Below are 21,991 nucleotides of genomic sequence, written 5' to 3' on the forward strand. Positions count from 1 at the left end.
AATCACCAAATTAACACCATTTACAATAGCCCCCAAGAAGACAAAATACTTAGGAATAAATCTAACCAGAAAAAAAAAAAATACAAAGAAAACTATAAGACACTACAGCCAAGAAATTGAAAGACACCTACATAAGTGGAAAAACATACCTTGCTCATGGATCAGAAGACACAACATTGTGAAAATGCCAATTCTACCCGAATCTATCTACAGATACAATGCAATCCGAATTCAAATTCCAATGACATTTTTTAATGCGATGGAGAAACAAATTACGATCTTCATATGGAAGGGGAAGAGTCCACAGATAAGTAAAGCATTATTAAAGAAGAAAAACAAAGAGGGAGACCTCACGCTACTTGATTTTAGGTAGTCAAAACAGCCTGGTGTTGGTACAACAACAGATACATAGACCAGTGGAACAGAATTGAGAATCCAGACGTAAATTTGCGTGCCTATGAGCAGCTGATGTTTGACAAAGGCCCAAATTCTGTTAAAAGGGGAAAAGACAGTCTCTTTAAAAAATGGATGCTGGCATAACTGTATATCCATCTGCAAAAAAATGAAACAAGACCCATAGCTCACACCATGCACAAAAACTAACTCAAAATGGATCAAAGACCTGAGTATAAAATTTAAAATGATAAAGATCATGGAAGAAAAAATAGGGACAATGCTAGAATCCCTAATACATGGAAGAAACAGAATACAAAACATAACTAACAATGCATACATGCCAGGAGAGAAACTAGAAAAGTGGGAGCTCCTAAAAATCAAACACTTATGCTCATCAAGAGACTTCACCGAAAGAGTAAAAAGACAGCCTACAGCCTGGGAAAAAATTTTTGGCTACAACATATCTGATCAGGGTCTAATCTCTAAAATCTAGAAGATACTGCAAAACTTCAACCACAAAAAGACAAAAAACCCAATTAAAAAAAGAGCAAAGGCCATGAACAGGCACTTCACCAAAGAAGACATCCAGGCGGCTAATGGGTACATAAGGAGATGCTCATGATCATCATCCAGTAGAGAAATGCAAATCAAAACCACAATGAGATACCATTCTCACTCCAACAAGGCTGGCATTAACCCAAAAAACACTAAATAATAAATGTTGGAGAGGTTGTGGAGAGATTGAAACACTTAAACACTGCTGGTGGAAATGTAAAGTGGTACAACCACTTTGGAAATCGATTTGGCACTTCCTTAAAAAAAAAAATTTTTTTTTTTTTAAACAGCTAGAAATAGAAGTATCATATGATCCAGCCATCCCACTCCTTGGAATATATCCTAGAGAAATAAGAGCCATCACATGTATAGATATATGCACACCCATGTTCATTGCACCACTGTTCACAATAGCAAAAAGATGGAAACAACCTAGGTGCCCATCAACAGATGGATGCATAAACAAATTATGGTATATTCACACAACGGAATGCCATGCAACAATAAAGAATAAGGATGAATCTGCAAAATATCTCACAACATGGATGAATCTGGAAGGTTTAAACACAGAAGAAAACATTCTTTGATGGTTACAAAGGTGGGGAGGGAGGGAGGAAGACGGGAATTCACTAACTAGATAGTAGATGAGAATTATCTGAGGTGAAGGGACAGACAATACACAGTACAGGGGAAGCCAGCGCCACTGGACTAAACCAAAAGCTAAGAAATTTCCTGAACACAACCAAACACTTCGAGGGACAGTGTAGCAGGGGCGGGAGTCTGGGGACAATGGTTTCAGGGTATACCTAGGTCAATTGGCATAACGAAGTTTATTTAGGAAATGTTCTGCATCCCACTTTGGTGAGTGTTGTCTGGGGTCTTAAAAGCTAGCAAGTGGCCATCTAAGTTGCATCAATTGGTCCCAACCTGCCTGGAGCAAAGGAGAATGAAGAACACCAAAGACACAAGGAAAATATTAGCCCAAGAGACAAAAGGGGCCACATAAATCAGAGACTCTATCAGTCTGAGACTGGAAGAACTAGATGGTGCCTGGCTACCACCAACGACCACCCTGACAGGGGACACATCAGAGAGTCCCTGACAGAGCAGGAGAAAAGTGGGGTGTGAAACTCAAATTCTAGTAAAAAGATTAGACTTAATGGTCTGAATGAGACTGGAGGAACCCCAGAAGACATGGCCCCTGGACTCTGTTAACCTAAAACTAAATCCCTGAAGCCAACTCTTCAGACAAAGATTAGACTGGACTATAAGACATAAAATGACACTCGTGAAGAGTGTGCTGCTTAGTTCAAGTAGGTACACGAGACTAAATGGGCAGCTCCTGTCTGGAGGTGAGATGAGAAGGCAGAAAGGGACAGTTGCTGGTTGAATGGACACGGGAAATCTGGGGTAGAAAGGAGGAGCGTGCTGTCACATTATAGGGATAGCAACTAGGGTCACATAACAATGTGTGCGTAAATTTTTGTACGAGACTAACTTGAGCTGTAAACTTTCACCTAAAGCACAATAAAAAAAAATGTAAGTTACATATAGCCATAAAGTTATATGAGTAATGTTTCAAACGATGTCTGAATTTTCAGTAGATACGAAAATATACTAATTTCAACATTACACAGTGTTCAAAACGTTATGGAAATTTCGTTTTGAAAGTTTAGTCTCACCCACTGTTTTCAAATAACATCCCTCCAAGAACCACTCCCCCAGAGACCTCCTCCTTGGGCCTTTGGACAAATCAGATAGGTAAGAAACACCATAGTCCCTGTCGAGCACCTACTCGTGTTCTTGGCGACAGCTGAGTCCTCAGCTCTTAACCACAGACGCACCACTTTGGGTGTCTGAATAGATTCTGAGTGCTTTTCAAATGCTTACTTTCTCTGCACAAGGAGTTTCAGCTGTCTGAAGGCACATAGCCTAGGAAAATGGTGGTAGGGACACCAGCTTATTAACATAGAAGAGTTAGATCAACCAGATGATGGTCCCAACACAGGAGGAGTTCTTCCTGGGGAGCAGCATTTCTCTACCTTCTCAATGAGCTCAATGCAGGCAGCCAGGTCCATCCCGAAGTCAATGAACTCCCACTCGATGCCTTCCTTCTTGTACTCCTCCTGCTCCAGCACGAACATGTGGTGGTTGAAAAACTGTTGCAGTTTCTCGTTGGTGAAGTTGATGCACAGCTGCTCCAGGCTGTTGAACTAAGTTTTTCAAAAACCAAAGAGTTAGAGTGAATTTGGAGAATACAATGGGAGTGCAGCAAAGCAGGCACAAAGTAGGAGGGTATTTTCAGGCTAGTTGTTTACTCAAGCAACTCACATCAAAGATCTCGAAGCCAGCAATGTCCAAGACTCCGATGAAGTACTGCCTGGCCTGCTTGGTGTCCAGCTGCTGGTTGATGCGGGCCACCATCCACAGAAACATCTTTTCATAGACAGCTTTGGCCAGAGCGCCCACTGAGTTGGTTACCTTGAAGAAGGATCCCCCACTCAACCCTCAAATTAGTATTTTTATGCTTGTGTTAAGTTGCAATTTATGAAGTTGATGTCTTGCAGATCAAAAACAGTTACATATTGACAACTTCGTATTTCTTGAGGTGTTTGCCCAACTCATGACGTCCCCCTTCTCTTAGAACCATCCCACTTACAAAGATAGTTTTTTAACAACCATGGTTATAATGCATGACCCTTGGCCCTAAAACACACTTAATTTGACCAGGGGTGGACAGTTGATCCCTTGGGTTAATTGGAGTGTCTCTGCTGAGAATTTGGAATTGGGTTCAAAAGATACTGGTTTCAGTCTTGGGGTGAGGTTGAAACCATGGAGACGTAACCTTGGGAGCTATGGGGTGGCCATGGGCAAAAGAGGTGGAGAAATTTTATCAGCTGGTGGGCACACAGCAGAGAGATGACAGCTACGTAGCTCCAGAGAAGGATCTGGAAAGTGGCTGCCTGGCTCCAGAGGGCTTTTCAGTTCCTGGTCCTAGACTCTCACAGGGCCCAACAGTACTCCTTGATTTTCATTCCTGGCATTACCTTTGAAGCCTAAGAATGAATACCTGCTCCATGCTGAAAGCAGTTTAATATGTATGTCTGATACCTGCAACCCCAAGGACGCTCAGGTGATGGGTAAAATAGCAAAATACCCCAGTCACTTGAATTCAGAGGATCTTGGTTACCTGCTGGACATTTTGCCCTTTAGTGACATATTCGTTGCCAACCTTCACCCTTGGACAGCACAGGCCTTTCAGCATTTCTGCAGAATTCAGACCCATCAGGTATCCAGCTTTGTCAGCCACTGACGGAAGAGGAGAAAGGACATCATACAAAAACAAGCAAGCAAACAAACAAACACCCCAAGACCAAAGCCTCTGCTGTCAAGTCAAGTCTGGCTCATGGCAACCCCCTGTGCTACAGAGTAGAACTGTGCTCCATAGGGTTTTCTTGGCTGTATAATCTTTATGGAAGCAGATCACTAGGTCTTTCTTTCATGGAGCCGGTGGGTGGGTTCTAACCACCAACCTTTAGGTTTGCAGTCAATCGCAAACTGCTTGTGCCATCCAGGGACCTAACACAAAAACAGCAGCCACTAAAGTGTCCGGTCAGGCCCTGTTTCCTCCTGGAAATATGTTCTATAATCCCTTTTGATGTTTGTATGTTATCCTACATGATCAGGCCTGGAACTGTCCAGTAAAGCCTCAATCTCATCATCCGTGAGCCCAGGTTCTCGAGAACTTTCAATTTGCCTTGTAGATGCAATCCTCAAAAATGATAAAATACAACAAAAGGGTGTAAAGGTAAAGGAAGCACGACTTGGTCAATTGACAATAACGTTAGTCACCTACTTCGTTCACGCAGGGCACTGAGAGAGAAATACAAAACCTTGACCTGCCCTCAAGTATTTGGAGACTAGCTGGGGAGACAAGTTAATGAAAATCCAGGCAAATATTTGTTAAATGGAGTTCCTTGGTAGTGAAAACAGTTAAGAACTCATCTGCTAACTGAATGGTTGATGATTCAAATCCACCCAGAGGCACCTCAGAGGAAAGGCCCGGTGATCTACTTCTGAAAAACCAGCCATTGAAAACCCTATGGAGTGCAGTTCTACCCTGACACAGATGGGCTCGCCATGAGTTGGAATTCACTTGAGATCAACTTTTTTTCTTGTGTTGGTGAAACACTCAAAAAAAGGCTAAATGCGTGCCTTCTCTTTTCCTTAAACTTTCTACTCTTCCTGACTTTATTCTCCTAGTGACTTAAACTTGAAAGCTTGTGTGATGCATTGTTCTCTCTTACCCCTGACAGGCCTGTGTTCAGACAGGCCCCATGTTCTGCTCACTTCACCGTCAAAATAGCTGGCACCTCCCTTGTTTCCAAGAGCTGTGGGGTCGTATGGAGGCTAAGAGCCTGGGTTCTAGAGTCAGACTGCCTGGGTTCACATCCTGGTTTTGCTTCTTTTTTCATGGCTAGGACATTTGTTTTAACATTGCACAGTGGAGCTGTTAACATTTCTAGAACTAAAAGACATGCCAACGAGAGCACAAGAAGCAGGAGTTGGCTGTGTTCCTTGACGCTTCTGCTTTATCGTCTGTAGTATGGGAAACAGCAATGGTGCTCCGTTGTAGGGTTGTTGGAGAGCGCCCTTGGTGCAAACGCGCCCTCAGCAAACGTTCACTTGGGTTAGCGTCATCATCGCAGCAGTTTAGCCCTGATTAGAGCCTCTACTTTCTCCTTTGCCAGGGTCTTCCTGCTCCTAAACACTGGGGAGAAGGGTAGAGGGGAGGCTGGTACAAATTACCAGGCCAGGGGCTGGAAGGGGCCCTGGGATCCCACTGGGATAAGTATCAATACAGCCCACCCTAGCTGCAGGGTCTGATTCATTTTATTTTTCAAAGCTCCCCACTCTTGGTGTGTCTGAAGGATGACAGATTAATTCCAGATTGTAAGAGGTACTTCCCCGCCTCCTCCAATTTACAGCATCAGCAGCTTCCATTGCCCACCAAATACACTCTAAACCATTAATCCCGGCACTCAGGTCGTCCCAACTGATGCCAAAATTACCACATTTTCTTCTCATCTCTTACAAATCCATACACATGTCTCCTTCTGCTTCCAAGGTGGGCCCCTCTGCTCCTCAGTTCCCTTCGCGTTTCTTCCTCTGCCCCCTTGCTCATGGCATTCCCTCTCCTAGACTGCCCTTTACCTCCCACACCTTTGAGAATTTCACCCATCCTTCAAAGTCCAAGTCAGTGACTCTCCTCCAGGAAGCCTTCTCTGATTACCCCAGTCAGAAATGCCTTTCTCTGGAGAGTGTTTCTCTCCTGTGACACAGTATGCATTTCTGTGGAAAGCAGGATTCTGAGAGGGCCCCCAAGATTTCCACCCTGTGGTGTACACACCCTGTATAATCCCCTTCACTTGAGTGGGGGGGTAGAACCCGTGAATATCACAGGATATCACTCTGTAACGAGATACTAACCAGTTTGCTTTGTGTCAATCAGCAGTTCCTTGAGTTGTGGTACAAATGGTTAATGCAGTCAGCTGCCAACTGAAAGGTTAGAGGTTCAAGTCTACCCAGATGCTCCTTTGAAGAAAGGCCTCATGACCTACTTGTGAAAAACCAGCCATTGAAAACCCTAAAAGGGAGGTTATCCTGGGCAGTGCTAACCTAATCAGGTGAGCCTTTAAAAGAAGGCAAGGCATAAGCTAGACAAGCTTCTGCCAGCCTGGAAGGAAGCAAAGAGCTCTGCTGTGAGAGGAAGGTCCCCTGGAAGGACCTGAGGGAGGCTTCCAGGAGCTGGAGGGACCCCTGGCCAATAGCCAGCAAGACAGTGTGGAGATCAGTCCGAGAACCACAGGAAACAACAACCACAGGCCTCCAATGAGACCATGGCCCAGCTGACACCATGATTTCAGCCTGTGAGACCCTGACTGAGCAGAGGGCCCATTAACCTGGACCTGGACTCCTGACCCACAGAAACTGTGAAATAAGAAATTTATGTTGTCTCGAGCTGCTTAGTTTGTGGGAATTTGTTACACAGCAAGAACAAAGTAAGGTCCCTGGGTAGTGCAAATGGTTTGCATTCAACTATTAACCTAAGGATTGGCATTTCCAACCCACACAGCAGTACCATGGAAGAGAGGCCTGGTGCCCTACTTCTGCAAAGATGACAGCCAAAGAATACTGCGAACACATGGGGTCACTATGAGTCAGAATCTACTTGACAGCAATGGGTTTGGTTGTTTTTAAGAGAAAAATAACATGACCACCTTGGAGTGCAGTTATTTATATTTGTAATCCATCTCCCTTACCAGTCAGCCCAGATTCTGAAGGATAAGGCCAAGGTCTTTTAATCTTTGAATATGCATTCAGCACAGTGCCTGGAAAGACGTACCTACTCCTTGGATAAATTAGGAGATGTTACCAATTCTGACATATAGAGGAAGGAGGGGGAGAAGGTGCAACTTCAGCTTGGAGTTTAAGGCTGGGAAGAATTTATTTAGGTGGAGATGAGGGGAGGGGACTCCAGGCAGGGGAGGTGTACGTGAACAACAGGAGAAGATGCAGAAATCCAGTATGTATTTAGAGATGCCAAGTAAATCAGGCAGGCCAGAGAGGAGGGTCCATTTTAAGGGAGAAGTGGACTTGGAAAAGTAGTTCTGGGCACATGTGGAGGGCCTTGAATACCAAATCAAGAAGGTCCATTCACAGGAAATGAGGAGTTGCTGAGGTTGTTTCAGGATAATTAATTAGGTGGTAGTTAAGTGCTAGACTCAATAACTGCTATAGTACTGGGATAACACCTCCTGAGTCTTGGGATAGAGAAGCAAACTGCATCAGGTAGAGAACAGAAGGATTACTACAAAAGGGTGGGAGGGGGCACCGTGGCTCTATGATTTTTTAATGTCTATGATAATTAATTTTATGTGTCAACTTTGCTAGGCGATGGTGCCCAGTTGTTTGGTCAAACACTAGATGTTGCTTTGAAGTATTTACGTGTGATTAGTGTTTAAATCATTTGGCTTTAAGTAAAGCCAATTGCCCTCCACAATGTACATGGGCCTCACCCAATCTGTTGAAGGCCTTAAGAGCTAAACTGGATATATGATGGATGTATTAACAACAACAAAAGACTAGTAGCTGAGGCTGCTCATGTACAACAGAAAACCTCATGGGATTTGGCTCCTTGGTTTGAAAGTTTAGGGTCACGGTTTCATGGAACATTCCAGTTAACTGGCCTAAGAACCTGTTTAGTGCTTCTGTTCTACCTCCTAGTTTATTGGGTAGCGCCTGGTGTGTTAAAAACTTGCAAGCAGAGGCGGAGCCAAGATGGCGGAACAGACAGACGCTTCCGTCAAGCCCTCTTTACAACAAAGACCTGAAAAAACAAGTGAAACGAGTATATTTGTGACAAGCTGGGAGCCCTGAGCATCAAAGGCAAGCTTAGAAAATGAACTGAGGGGCAGGGGAAGGAAGAAACCATTCAGAAGCGGAGAGGAGTTGCCGGACCCGAATCACGGGGAGCCCTCAGGCACCATTCCTAGAGTGGCGGCGGCGGCGGCGGCGGGCTGGTACTCGTGTTAGGCCACAGTTTCCTCAGGGAGAAGCAGCAGCCACACAGCCCACTCACACCTCCAGAACCTGAGGAGGAGGGCGCTCTCGGCAAAAGCTAAGTACTTGCGTATATTTTACAGCACCCCCCTCCCAAGCCAGCTTTGCTGGCTGAATCCCTGGGCCTGAGATAGACCCTGGTGAGCACCTGGAGCCGTCCTCACAGCCTTGGGGAAGGAAAAAATTTCCAACTGGGGGGAAAAGATAATTTGCTAGCTCCATTAAGCGGGGGAGCTCAGGACAGAAGCGGCTCAGGTCCAGGCATAAACTGTCCGTGGACCTTGAGCACCTTTCCCTTCTGCATGGACCTGTGTGGGCCTATTTCGGGAGAATAGGCCCTTGCTGGCAAACTCCAACCATTTCAGCTGTGCGGTGGAGAGGTAGGTGTTTGACGTTTGACATTGCTTTGCCTATTAAACAAGGTCCTCACCTACCCACAACAGTGACCTAAGGACTGGTGGCTCCACTCGGGTCGCCCAGTCACCTGCGACAGGGGTCCAGGGATAACTGGTACCTCCCAGTCCTTATAACAAAAACTTTGGGTGCCCATGGTCCTTCTGCAGAGCCAACCCTCCAGCACGCTCTAGGGAACAGAGACACGTTTTCCTCAGAGACACTTGGGGGTCGGTTCTCAGCCCCCTGCCTTGTTCAGAGCGTGACCCCCTGCTGCAATTAGATACAGGTATATACGCCAATCACCCCTGTCCCTCTAAGACTGTAGGACAGAGCCTGTACCACACACTTGATATCAGCTACCTGGAAACCTGAGCTGAATTCATATAAGAAAACTGAATGGACTCCTAGACTGATATACCTGATAGCAGCTCTAGCCAGCTGGGGACAGGACACCAGAGCTCCAAAGGTGAAAATAATCAAGCTAGCTCACTCAAGCAACCCATAGGGGTATACCGAAACAAAACAAAGCAAGCAGCTACAACACAGTAAGCAAGCATAAACTTATACAATAACTTATAGATGGCTAGGAGACAACACTCAATATCAAGTCACATAAAGAAACAGGCCATGATCACCTCAACAGGCTCTCAAAACAAAGAATCCAGGGATCTTTTAGATGAAAGTGCATTCCTGGAATTACCAGATGCAGAATACAAAAGTTTAATATACAGAACCCTTCAAGACATCAGGAAGAAAATGAGGCAATACGCAGAACAAGCCAAGGAACACACAGATAAAGCAACTGAAGGACTCAGAAAGATTATTCAGGAACATAATGAAAAGTTTAATAAGCTGGAAAAATTCATAGACAGGCAGCAATCAGAAATTCAGAAGATTAACAATAAAGTTACAGAATTAGATAACTCAATAGAAAGTCAGAGGAGCAGAACTGAGCAAGTGGAAGCTAGAATTTCTGAACTCAAAGATAAATCACTTGGTACTAATATATCTGAAGAAAAATCAGACAAAAGAATTAAAAAAAATGAAGAAACCTTAAGAATCACGTGGGACTCTATCCAGAGAAATAACCTACCAGTGATTCGAGTACCAGAACAGGGAGGGATAACAGAAAATACAGAGAAAATTGTTGAGGATTTGTTGGCAGAAAACTTCCCTGATATTGTGAAAGATGGGAAGATATCTATCCAAGATGCTCATCGAACTCCGCGGAAGGTAGATGTTAAAAGAAAGTCACCAAGACATATTATAATCAAGTTTGCCAAAACCAAAGAGACAATTACAAAAACAGCAAGGGATAAAAGAAAAGTCACCTCAAGGGAGAGCCAATAAGAATAAGCTCGGACTACTCAGCAGAAACCATGCAGGCAAGAAGGCAATAGGATGACATATTTAAAAAATTGAAGGAAAAAAATTGCCTGCCAAGAATCATATATCCATCAAAGTTGTCTCTTAAATATGAAGGTGAAATTAAGACATTTCCAGATAAACACAAGTTGAGGGAATTCGTGAAAACCAAACCAAAACTACAGGAAATACTAAAGGGAGTTCTTTGGTTAGAAAATCAATAATATCAGGTATCAACCCAAGACTAGACCACTGGGCAGAGCAACCAGAAGTCAACCCAGACAGGGAAATGCAAAAAAAAAAAGCAAGATTAAAAAAAAAAAGCCCAACACAGGCTAACGGCAATGTTATTATATAAAAGAAGACAACATTAAAATAATAAACAGGGACTAAGAAATGTAATCATACACCTTCCATATGGAGAGGAAGATACGGCGATACAAAGAAATAAAAGTTATAGATTTAGAAAAATAAGGGTAAATAATAAGGTAACCCCAAAGGAGACAAACTATCATACTCATCAAAATAAAATACAAGGGAAAAATGCAGACTCAGCAGGAACAAAATCAACAACAACAAATATGAGGAAAGGACAATATATAAAGATAATCTACTTAGCACATAAAATCAAGTGGGAAAAAGAAGCTGTCAACACACACAAAAAGACATCAAAATGATAACACTAAATTCATACCTATCCATAATTACCCTGAAAGTAAATGGACTAAATGCACCAATAAAGACACAGAGAGTGGCAGAATGGATTAAAAAACAAGATCTGTCTATATGCTGCCTACAAGAGACACACCTTAAACTTGGAGACACAAACAAACTAAAACTCAAAGGATGGAAAAAAATATATCAAGCAAACAACAATCAAAAAAGAGCAGGAGTGGCAATATTAATTTCTGACAAAATAGACTTTTAAAGTTAAATCCATCAGAAAGGATAAGGAAGGACACTATATAATGATTAAAGGGGCAATACACCAAGAAGATATAACCATATTAAATATTTATGCACCCAATGACAGGGCTGCAAGATACATAAAACAAACTCTATCAGCATTGAAAAGTGACATAGACAGCTCCACATAATAGTAGGGACTTCAACATACCACTTTTGGTGAAGGAAAGGACACCCAGAAAGAAGCTCAATAAAGACACAGAAGATCTAAATGCCACAATAAACCAACTTGACCTCGTAGACGTATACAGAACACTCCACCCAACAGCAACCAACTATACTTTCTTTTCTAGTGCACATGGAACATTCTCTAGAATAGACCACATCTTAGGTCATAAAGCAAGCCTTAGCAGAATCCAAAACATTGAAATATTACAAAGCATCTTCTCTGACCTTAAGTCTATAAAAGTGGAAATCAATAATGGTAAAAGAAATCAAACACTTGGGAACTGAACAATACCCTGCTCAAAAAAGACTGGATTATAGAAGACATTAAGGATGGAATAAAGAAATTCATAGAATCCAATGAGAATGAAAACACTTCCTATCAGAACCTTTGGGACACAGCAAAAGCGGTGCTCAGACGCCAATTTATATCAATAAATGCACACATCCAAAAAGAAGAAAGGGCCAAAATCAAAGAACTATCCCTACAACTTGAACAAATAGAAAGAGAGCAACAAAAGAAAGCCACAGGCACTGGAAGAAAACAAATAATAAAATTAGAGCTGAACTAAATGAAATAGAAAACAGAAAAACAACTGAAAGAATAAGACCAAAAGCTGGTTTTTTGAAAAAATTAACAAAATTGATAAACCATTGGCCAAACTGACAAAAGAAAAACAGGAAAGGAAGCAAATAACCCAAATAAGAAATGAAATGGGCGATATTACAACAGACCCAATTGAAATTAAAAGAATCATATCAGATTACTATGAAAAACTATACTCAAACAAATTTGAAAACGTAGAAGAAATGGATGAATTCCTAGAAACACACTACCTACCTAAACTAACACAGAGGTAGAACAACTAAATAGACCCATAACAAAAGAAGAGATTGAAAAGGTAATCGAAAAACTCCCAACAAAAAAAAGCCCGGGTCCAGATGGCTTCACTGCAGAGTTCTACCAAACTTTCAGAGAAGAGTTAACACCACTACTACTAAAGGTATTTCAGAGCATAGAAAAGGATGGAATACTACCAAACGCATTCTATGAAGCCACCATATCACTGATACCAAAACCAGGTAAAGACACCACAAGAAAAGAAAATTATAGACCTATATCCCTTGTGAATGTAGGTGCAAAAATCCTCAACAAAATTCTAGCCAATAGAATTCAACAACATATCAAAAAAATAATTCACCATGACCAAGTGGGATTCATAGCAGGTATGCAGGGATGGTTCAACATTAGAAAAACAATGTAATCCACCACATAAATAAAACAAGACAAGAATCACATGATTTTATCAATTGATGCAGAAAAGGCATTTGACAAAGTTCAACACTCATTCATGATAAAAACTCTCAGCAAAATAGGAATAGAAGGAAAATTCCTCAACATAATAAAGGGCATTTATACAAAACCAACAGCGAACATCACCCTAAATGGAGAAAGCCTGAAAACATTCCCATTGTGATCAGGAACCAGACAAGGATGCCCTTTATCACCACTCTTATTCAACGTTGTGCTGGAAGTCCTAGCCAGAGCAATTAGGCTAGTTAAAGAAATAAAGGGCATCCAGACTGGCAAGGAAGAAGTAAAGTTTTCTCCATTTGCGGTTGACATGATCTTATACACAGAAAACCCTAAGGAATCCTCCAGAAAACTACTGAAACTAATAGAAGAGTTCAGCAGAGTATCGGGATACAAGATAAACATACAAAAATCAGTTGGATTCATCTACACCAACAAAAAGAATGTCGAAGAGGACATCACCAAATCAATGTTATTTACAGTAGCCCCCAAGAAGATAAAATACTTAGGAATAAATCTTACCAGAGATGTAAAAGACTTATACAAAGAAAACTACAGTACACTTCTGCAAGAAACCAAAAGAGACCTACATAAGTGGAAGAACATAGCTTGCTCATGGATAGGAAGACTTAACATTATAAAAATGTCTATTCTACCAAGAGCGATCTATACATTTAATGCAATTCCGATCCAAATCCCATCGACATTCTTTAATGAGATGGAGAAATAAATCACCAATTTCATATGGAAGGGAAAGAAGCCCCGGATAAATAAGGCATTACTGAAAAAGAAGGACAAAGTGGGAGGCCTTACTTTACCTGATTTTAGAACCTATTATACTGCCACGGTAGTCAAAACAGCCTGGTACTGGTACAATAACAGATATATGGACCAATGGAATGGAATTGAGAATCCAGACATAAATCCATCCACATATGAGCAGCTGATACTTAACAAAGGCCCCAAAACAGTTAAATGGGGAAAAGACAGTCTTTTTAACAAATGGTGCTGGCATAACTGGATATCCTTCTGCAAAAAAATGAAACAAGACCCCTACCTCACTCCATGCACAAAAACTAACTCCAAATGAATCAAAGACCTAAATATAAAATCTAAAACAATAAAGATCATGGAAGAAAAAATAGGGACAATGTTAGGAGCCCTAATACATGGCATAAAGTGTATAGAAAACATTATAAAGAACATAGAAGAAAAACTAGATAACTGGGAGCTCCCAAAAATCAAACACGTATGCTCATCCAAAGACTTCACCAAAGGAGCAAAAAGACTACCTACGGACTGGGAAAAAGTTTTTAGCTATGACATTTCTGATCAGTGCCTGATCTCTAAAATCTACTTGATACTGCAGAAACTCAACTGCAAAAAGACAAATAACCCAATTGAAAAATGGGCAAAAGATATGAATAGACACTTCACTAAAGAAGACATTCAGGCAGCTAACAGACACATGAGGAAATGCTCACGATCATTAGCCATTAGAGAAATGCAAATCAAAACTACAATGAGATTTCATCTCACTCCAACAAGGCTGGCATTAATCCAAAAAACACAAAATAATGAATGTTGGAGAGCCTGTGGAGAGATTAAAACACTTATACACAGCTAGTGGGAATGTAAAATGGTACAGCCACTTTGGAAATCTATTTGGCACTTCCTTAAAAAGCTAGAAATAGAACTACCATACAATCCAGCAATCCCACTCCCTGGAATATATCCTAGAGAAATAAGAGCCTTTACACGAACAGATGTATGCACACCCATGTTTATTGCAGCACTGTTTACAATAGCAAAAACATGGAAGCAACCAATGTGCCCATCAACGGATGAATGGATAAATAAATTATGGTATATTCACACAATGGAATACTACGCATCAATAAAGAACAGTGAGGAATCTGTGAAACATTTCATAACATGGAGGAACCTGTAAGGCATTATGCTGAGTGAAATTAGTCAGTTGCAAAAGGACAAATATTGTATAAGCCCATTTTTATAAGAAGTTGAGAAATAGTTTAGACTGAGAAGAAAACATTCTTTCGAGGTTACGAGATGGGGGAGGGAGGGAGGGTGGGAGAGGGGTACTCACTAATTAGGTAGTAGATAAAAACTACTTTAGGTGAAGGGAAAGACAGCACACAATACAGGGGAGGTCAGCACAATTGGACTAAACCAAAAGCAAAGAAGTTTCCTGAATAAACTGAATGCTTCGAAGGCCAGCGTGGCAGAGGCGGGGATATGGGGACCATGGTTTCAGGGGACATCTAAGTCAATTGGCATAATAAAATCTATTAAGAAACCATTCTGCATCCCACTTTGAAGAGTGGTGTCTGGGGTCTTAAACGCTAGCAAGCACCCATCTAAGATGCATCAATTGGTCTCAACCCACCTGGATCAAAGGAGAATGAAGAACACCAAGGACACAAGGTGACTATGAGCTCAAGAGACAGAAAGGGCCACATGAACCAGCGACTACATCATCCTGAGACCAGAAGAACTAGATGGTGCCAGGCTACAACCCATGACAGCCGTGACAGAGAACCCCTGAGGGAGCAGGAGCGCAGTGGGATGCAGACCCCAAATTCTCATAAGACCAGACTTAATGGTCTGACTGAGGCTAGAGGGACCCTGGTGGTCATGGCCCCCAGGCCTTCTGTTGCTCCAGGACAGGAACCATTCCTGAAGCCAACTCTTCAGACATGGTTTGGACTGGACAATGGGTTGGAGAGGGATGCTGGTGAGGAGTGAGCTTCTTGGATCAGGTGGACACTTAAGACTATGTTGGCATCTCCTGCCTGGAGGGGAGATGAGAGGGTAGAGGGGGTTAGAAGCTGGCAAATAGACACGAAAAGAGTGGAGGGAGAGAGCGGGCTGTCTCACTAGGGAGTGTGTAGCAAGGTGTATATGGGTTTTTGTGTGAGAGACTGACTTGATTTGTAAACTTTCACTTAAACCACAATAAAAATTATAAAAGAAAAAAAACTTGCAAGCAGCTATCCAAGTCATGAGAATTGGTCTCTATTTGCCTAGAGCAACAGAGGAAGAAACAGAGTCAGGGATAGGAAGAATATGTGGAATGTGTGGCTAATTGCCCCCACGAACAACTGCCTCCTTTGCCATGAGACCAGGAGAACTGAATGGTGTCTGGCTACCATTACTGAATATTTTGATCAAAGATTCTATAGAAAAATCCTGATCAAAAGGGGGAAAATACAGAGCAGAATTTCAAATTCTCATGGACTCCAGACTTTCTAGAGCTACAGGGGCTAGAGGAACCCCTGAAACCATTGCCCCGAGTTAATCTTTAAACCTTAAACCAAAAATATGCCCTGAAATCTTCTTGAAACCAAACGATAGTCTAGCTTAACCAGTAAAAAATGTCTGCCTTGAGCATTATGCTCTTTTAAGAACTATCTATATAGGATCAAAGTGACAACAGCAACTCAAAAGATTAGAAGGAAACATTAGAGGTCAGTGAGTTTATCCTAATGGGGGAGGAACAACTCAGAAAAGGAGGGTGAGAATGGTTGCACAACTTGAAGAATATAATCATTGTCACTGACTTGTACCCGTAGAAATGGTTGAATTGATATGTTTTGCTGTATATGTTCTCAACAACAACAACAATAACCAAAAAGCTAAACTGGAGGTTTTCTGAGGGAGGATTCTGCCTCTAAACTGTAAACAGACATCCTGACAGAATTTCCCTCTCTACTGATTTGGAAACACACACACACAAAAACAAAAGAAAAGAAAACCAATAAACCAAACCAAAACAAAACACAGTTGCCATCGAGTCGATTCCCTCTCATGGTAATGCCATGTGTATCAGAGTAGAACAGTCCTCCATGGGGTTTTCAATGGCTGATTTTTTAGAAGTAGATGGCCAAGCCCTTCTTCTGAGGACTTGCCAACCCCCACAATCACATGAGCCAATTCCTCAGAATAAATCTCCATCTATGCACCTATGTATTTGTGTATCTATGTATCTAACTACCTACCTATCTGCTAAGGCCCTGACTAAGAAAATGGCCTTAGCCTTTTATGGGGCAGTGATGAGCTTATGTATATTTATCTAGTGTGTAAGTCATGGGTACAGTTCCCCTTTTATCCTCTGAGGGGTCAGTTACACTGCTTGATACAGCATGGGGGTGTAACTTAAAGGCAGGGTTAGGTGGAGGAACCACGTTGCCAGCCTTTGACTCAGGTTGCTCAGAGGATGCAGCATGAGAGCGATGACCCCAATGAGCAGACACATGGTGTCAGGGCCTGCTTCTGTCCGGCCCTGCCCACTGCCCTCCTAGAGATGAGGCAGGGTGATGGTGGGCCATCCAGGTAGGAGCTATGGGAGGATGCTGTATTCTCCAGTCCTTGTCCAGGGCAAAGTCCAACAGATGTCAGGAGTGGAAGGGAAAGAGATGGGGGAAGAGAACTTGGTTGCCACCTTACCGAGGGCCTCCTTTGAGACCTGGCTGATAGGACAGTATCTGGATGTTAATAATGATATGCATGGAGAGAACATTCTCTCATAAAAGCCCACCTTGAAAGCCAGGTAAACTGATGGTGAATAAACCCATTGCCGTCAGTGATTACTAACTTAAGGGCATGATATTTTTCTTTGTTCCCAAGGATTCATCAATTCATTCCTTTACAGAATAAATGGACCTCCCCGGTGCATGTACAACGAGCTTTGGACAACCTAGATTCTGTCTATGCCATTTTCAAATAGCAGCTCTTGAGATGAACACAAAGTTTATCTCAAGTAGCCTAGTCCACACATGAACACAGGTGGAGAATTACGAGACAGTCCTCTTCCCAGATGCAGTTACCTTCTGTGCCGTCCGGCTCTGCCTGCTCCTCTCGCTGCTTCTGCTTGAACTTCATGTTCCCATAGTGCATCACGGCTCCCGTCAGCTTGTAGATCCCGACTTTCTCCTCTGAGCTGAAGCCCAAGATGTCAATGGCATTCTGGGAGGAAAAAAGGAGAGCGTCATGGTAGGACTCAGGGATCCACAGCAGTGTCTTCCTGCCAGAGCCCACCCCCTTTCTTAGAGCTTGTGAGACAGAGTGTGAGCGTGTTTGCTCAAGTTTGTGGGTGTCAGGTGGGGTGCGGTAAATTAGAGGTTAAAGCCATTTGTTTAATTTAGCGTGTTGGTGCGGGTGGGTAGAGACTGTAGTGGGAGAAATGTGAAAATCTGGTTTCTTTGACCAAACAAGAACTTATTCTAATCCTTTCCCATTGTACTTAGGTCTGGGGACTAGTATCTGAGGGAGTCTGTTGGGAAGCATTGTGTGATAGTAGTAGACTGAGTTCTCAGATGCAAAATGGTACAGCCTCTGTGAAAACAGTTTGGCAGTTCTTCAAAAAGGTGAGCACAGAACTACCATATGGCCCAGCAATCCCAATCCTGGGTATATACCTAGAAGAAGTAAAAGCGAAACGCAAACAGAAACCCAAACACCAATGTTCATTGTAGTACCATTCTTGATAGCTAAAAGTCAGAAACAACCACCAACAGATGAATGGATGCACAAAATGTGGTTTACCTGTACAACGGGATATTACTTGGCTATAAAGAGCAATGGTGTCCTGATACATGCCACAGCTTGGATGAACCTTGAAAACATTATGCTGAATGAGATACGTCAGTTGAAAAAGGACAAAGATTATATGATCTCATTTATCTGAAACCGGCAAATACGTAGAAACCAAAACTTATTAGCAGTTACCATAAATGGAAGGGAGGAGGAAATGGAGGGTTTTGCTGAAAGGGCACTGAGCTGCACACCTTGAAGAATGTAATCAATGTCACTGAATTGTACGTGTAGAAAATGTAGAGCTGTCCTGTGTTTTGTTATATGTATTTGTACCATAATAAAGAAAAAGAAAGAAATCTCATGGGTAGTGACTGAGAACTAGCATCCATCAACAGCTTCAGAGTTTGGCATTGAAATCCAGGAATTCCACTGTGGTTAAGAATCAAGAATAATAGAACTGAGAGAGAAGACTATCAAAGATAATACCATAATTTTTCAAACGGGAAAGGAGCAAACATTTACAAAACACCTTCTATGCAAAGCATTGGGTTTGACACTATGCATGTGTTATCTCATTAAATCCCCACAAGAACCCTATGGGTGTATTCACTGTTCCAAATTTATAGGCAAAGAACCGAGGTTCTAAAAGGATGAGTAACCCACCCCAAATCATACAGGCAGGATGTGATAAACTGGGACTGGAGCTAGCTTTGTGTTACCTCTAAGCCTACAGTAGCTGTTACCTTGGTTTTGTAACCACAGTTAAACACTTGGCTCCTAACCAAAATGTTGGCAGTTAAAATGTGCCCAGAGGCGCCTTGGAAGGAAGGCTTGGTGATTGACTTCCAAAAGATCACAGCCATTGAGAACTCTATGGAGTACAGTTGGACTCTGACACTCATGGATCACCATGAATCAGAATGGACTTCATGGCAACTTTCTTTTTTGTCCATCTTCTACTATGAAGATTTAAATGTAAAGATTTAAACCCTTCTCTGGAGTACACATATTGATTATGTAGCAGGTTGGCCGTGTGAGCCTAAACGTTTTCCATTGCTGGAGTTTAAACGTATCTGGACAAGTGCGTGAGCTGGTGGCTTACATCAGGTAGCGCAATATTAGCAGGGCGATACTGAGGAGGGAGGAACTCTCGGGGTCATGACCCCTTTGGGGGATGAACTCATGCTAGAAGCAGACCTAGTGCAAAGCTGTAAATGTTGAAGGGGAGGAGGGATTCTGAAGCAACGCCTGGCCATCCCTTGAGCCCAGACCCTACCTCAGGGACCCATAGCTATGCCCTAGGGAGGGTTTGCTGAAGGTTAGAGAAAGCGCTTTTTTACTGAATGCTGAAAAGAACCTGGTGAAAGCACTACTACCTAGGGACCCTCTGGAAGACTATAACCCCTCAGGGGAGAGGGCGTTCCTCCTCTCCTTGGCCATAGACCCTCAACCAGGAGAAGCTGGGGTGAGAGAGGAGGAGGCTAACGTCAGCGGACGTTCAGTGTGTATATTATGGATATACACATATATATGAGTATATATATTTATGTCTATAATATGTAAGTGTGTGTAAATAAGTATGCATGTGATACATACACACGCTCACATATATACTCATATGTGTATATCTATATGCACACATGCACATACAAACACACCCCCTCTGAGGGAAAGGGGAGAGTGGAGATGAGTTGCTCAGAGATGGTGTATTTTAGTTAGAAATGCAGGCTCCGGGGCTGGGCAGATACTCGCTGACACTTACAAGCTCTGTGTCTGCAGGCAGGTTATGGATTTTTTTCTAAGACTCAGTTTCCACATTTGGGAAACGGGGACAATAGTGGTATATAGCGAGGCTTACACGGGATAATGCATACACAGCTGCTTAGCTCAGAGCTCGCACGTGTAAGCGCTCAACATATTTAGTTATTATTGTTGTCATTATTGTTATTACCCTGCAGATACTCCCAAAGATAAGGCCAGAGACCTGGCAGGTGTGCTAAGGAGCTGGGCACCTACAGGGAGCCTAAGGGAGCAGGTAGGAGGAGGGATGGAGAGGCTGCTTTATGCTTTTCTGTGTTTTCTAAATTTTCTTGAAGAACCATGGGGAGTGATTTTGTAACCTGAAAACTTTTGACAAATGTTTCTTTTTAAACCTTATAAATGTAAAAAGTTATTCTAATTAGCATGCTAGAAAATAGAACTGAAGGCCTGCTTTGGAGAACTTTCTCTATTTCCTATGTTGGAATCTTCTGTGGTGGAGCTGAGGAGGGCGGAGAGGGGTGGAGTCTGTACTAATGCTCTCGGAGATCTTGGGTCTGACCACTTAGCATCCCTGGGCCTCAGTTTTCTCGCTAAGTCACTAAGTGACGCTCAACTCATGAAGTCAATAACTCCATGCTTTAAAAAAGAAAAAAAAAAAAGATAACCAGCAATCTCAATCCGAAATATAGACCCAAGAAGAAGGGAAAGCAGGAACAGAAACAGAAACCAGCACACCAATGTTCTTTGCAGCACTATTCACAACAGCCAAAAGGTGGAAACAACCTAAATGTCCATCAACAGATGAATGGATACACAAAATGTGTACATACACACAATGGAATATTGCTTCTCCTTAAAGAGAAATGATGTCCTGATACATGCCACAGCATGGATGAACCTTGAAAACATCACGCTGAGTGAAATAAGTCAGTCACAAAAAGACAAATACCCTATAACCTGACTTACATGAAACCAAAGCTTAGGGTTACCAGGAGTGATAGGGAGGGGAAAAGGGGAGCTTTTGTTTGGGGGGGTGCTGAGTTTGTGTTAATGGTGGGGGAATAATTAGGAAAAAGGGGTAGGGCTTACACAACATGAAGAATGGAATCAAGGTCATTGAATTACGCATGTAGAAACTGTCGAAATTGTTGATTGTTTTGTTGTGTGTATTTGTACCAAAAAACAAATATACAAACAAAAACTTACATCAGTGGCCAACAGTTCCTCACTGTCATCAATGCTGGCTACAGTGACCTCTCCTTGACTTATGAAGGGAAAGTCAAAGGGGTTGGTGGAAATCAGCAGCAGGTCTGAAACACAAAGATCCCATTAGCATCTTACAAACAACTAACTCTGGTATATTTCCCAACGACACCAACTTGGAAGATATAAACAATATCCCAAGTGCTTACCAATTAGTTCTGGCTTCTTGTTTGACATGATCTGGTAAAAAATATGATAGCTTCTCTCACTGGATAACTGAAATGTCACTCTGGATTTTTCTAAGAGATCTAAGGTGCCCAAAAAAAAAAAAAAAAATGTGTGGGCCAGGTCCCAGGAGAAGTCTCTGAGGTAAAATAGAAGATGCAGATGTCTGGACTTACAGGTCTCAATGTCTGCGGATGCCAGCTTTCCCGTGGCTCCGAAATGAATCCGAATGAACTTCCCCTGTTCAACAGCAAGTTGGTAAACACAGTTATTTGATTTATACAGTTCTGTGGCAGGTCTCTGTCAGGTACTACCACAGATGGGTGGGACGCGTAGAGTCAGGAGGTAGTGATGCCTCTGAGAAGACATTCCTGACTACCCTCTCAGGAAGAGTGAGGACTTCCCTCCTCTCTTTCCGCCTGGAACTCAGGGTCTCCAAGCCAAGGCAGCCAAGACTCAAGCAGC

The 21,991-nt window shown here is 42.4% G+C and overlaps 1 protein-coding gene across 1 annotated transcript in view; it reads right to left on the minus strand.

Annotated features, from left to right (window-relative positions):
• Nucleotides 1–21,991, minus strand: part of MYH13 (myosin heavy chain 13) — a 77,623-nt gene that overhangs the window by 45,040 nt on the left and 10,592 nt on the right. Inside the window, exons 7-13 of the mRNA XM_064270363.1 lie at nucleotides 21,703–21,766; nucleotides 21,511–21,609; nucleotides 21,305–21,408; nucleotides 17,629–17,767; nucleotides 4,142–4,260; nucleotides 3,283–3,432; nucleotides 2,994–3,164 (exon numbers count right to left, since the gene is read on the minus strand). Coding sequence (XP_064126433.1) covers nucleotides 2,994–3,164; nucleotides 3,283–3,432; nucleotides 4,142–4,260; nucleotides 17,629–17,767; nucleotides 21,305–21,408; nucleotides 21,511–21,609; nucleotides 21,703–21,766 — 846 coding nt within the window. The remainder of the gene's footprint in view (nucleotides 1–2,993; nucleotides 3,165–3,282; nucleotides 3,433–4,141; nucleotides 4,261–17,628; nucleotides 17,768–21,304; nucleotides 21,409–21,510; nucleotides 21,610–21,702; nucleotides 21,767–21,991) is intronic.

Source organism: Loxodonta africana, chromosome 18, assembly GCF_030014295.1.
Source record: "Loxodonta africana isolate mLoxAfr1 chromosome 18, mLoxAfr1.hap2, whole genome shotgun sequence".
In the NCBI taxonomy this organism is placed as follows: Eukaryota; Metazoa; Chordata; class Mammalia; order Proboscidea; family Elephantidae; genus Loxodonta; species Loxodonta africana.